Source organism: Acyrthosiphon pisum, unplaced genomic scaffold (genome assembly GCF_005508785.2).
Source record: "Acyrthosiphon pisum isolate AL4f unplaced genomic scaffold, pea_aphid_22Mar2018_4r6ur Scaffold_21556;HRSCAF=24241, whole genome shotgun sequence".
Taxonomy (NCBI): Eukaryota; Metazoa; Arthropoda; class Insecta; order Hemiptera; family Aphididae; genus Acyrthosiphon; species Acyrthosiphon pisum.
The window spans coordinates 16,805-18,150 of record NW_021771036.1 but is presented as its reverse complement, the minus strand read 5'-3'; the positions used below and the strand labels follow the sequence as shown (position 1 = coordinate 18,150).

General features: G+C 29.8%; 1 protein-coding gene across 1 annotated transcript in view; it reads left to right on the top strand.

Annotated features, from left to right (window-relative positions):
* LOC100576053 (kelch-like protein 20) overlaps window positions 1-1,341 on the top strand; it is a gene marked incomplete at its 3' end in the record, with an annotated part of 5,273 nt that extends 3,932 nt beyond the window's left edge. Inside the window, exons 2-4 of the mRNA XM_029492472.1 lie at window positions 816-966; window positions 1,030-1,258; window positions 1,330-1,341. Coding sequence (XP_029348332.1) covers window positions 851-966; window positions 1,030-1,258; window positions 1,330-1,341 — 357 coding nt within the window. The remainder of the gene's footprint in view (window positions 1-815; window positions 967-1,029; window positions 1,259-1,329) is intronic.
* Between the last annotated feature and the right edge of the window lie 5 nt (window positions 1,342-1,346).

Below are 1,346 nucleotides of genomic sequence, written 5' to 3'. Positions count from 1 at the left end.
GATCATAGCCCGTTTTTCAAAATTATAATTATTGAAGCTAAAATATGCATATGAAAAATGTAGAATATTTTTATTTTTCAAACGTATTTTTCTGGCACTATTTAAATTAAAACGAAAATTTGGGCCTTGATCTCACCCGAAGAAAGTTCAAATCTTTCAAAAAATAAAAAAAAATTATCAAAATTTGCAATATCAATGAGGCGTGAGAGTTTTTCCTGTTGAGTCATTTTTTTAAAATGAATATATAATACACCTATAACCCCCCCCCCCTCCTGAATAGGTATAGCGCAGTAGATTAGTAGAAAAATATTAAAATTTATTAAGATAGCAACTATAATATGAAATATAATTTTCAAATTGTATAGGATCGGAATGGTGGAAAATTGGAAAAATTGGCACCGACACCCTTAACCTAGTTTCAATATCGCTCATCTACTAAAATTTAGTAACTAAGACAAAGTACATATATAAGTATATTGATATTTATATGAAGTATACGTACTATATTTTTAATGTATTTATTAGGCATGATATAAAAATACGTATATTATTTATATATTCACTAACACACAGTCATACGCACAATCCATCAAACCTATACAGATATTATCATACACAGTACACACTAATCATTACGTGGCTCATCAGTCTTGTTCGGTTGGTTGAGTTTTTTACTACCGTACATACAACACACTTACAATAAATCAGAATATTATTATAGTAAAATGTGTTTGTTTTGATATAACTTTGGATCTAGTAGGCGATTATTAACGATTCGAATCGATACTGTTAATTGATTTCATGAATTTTTTTAGTCCAAAGTCATCCAAGTACCGGAGTTCGCATAACAATGACAATGCAAAATACAAAGCAAGTACCAGAACCGATTATATACGGACCAGCAAAATACGAGTATAAGAAATTGTGTTATGCCGAGATATTTCAAGTACTACAATCCTTCCGAAAGTAAGTACAGTAACAATCGTATAGACTGATAGATAAATATAAGTAACACATTTTTGATTTTAGAGATGAGGTTTTCTGTGATATTAAACTAGAAACAGATGATGGTGGAAGTATATTCGGTCATAAAGTGGTTTTGGCATCGGCTAGTCCATATTTCCATGCAATGTTCACAAATTTAAAAAAAAATAATCAAGATATTGTTGTCATCAAAAACTTAGATTCCACCGCATTACAACTATTAGTAGAGTTTATTTATTCAGGGCAGGTCACAGTCACTGACAAAAATGTGCAGGTAATAATGGTGATGTTTGATTTTAATTGGATGACAAAATTATTTAATTTATTTTTTGTTTATTTCTCAAGGATTTGTTACCGGCATC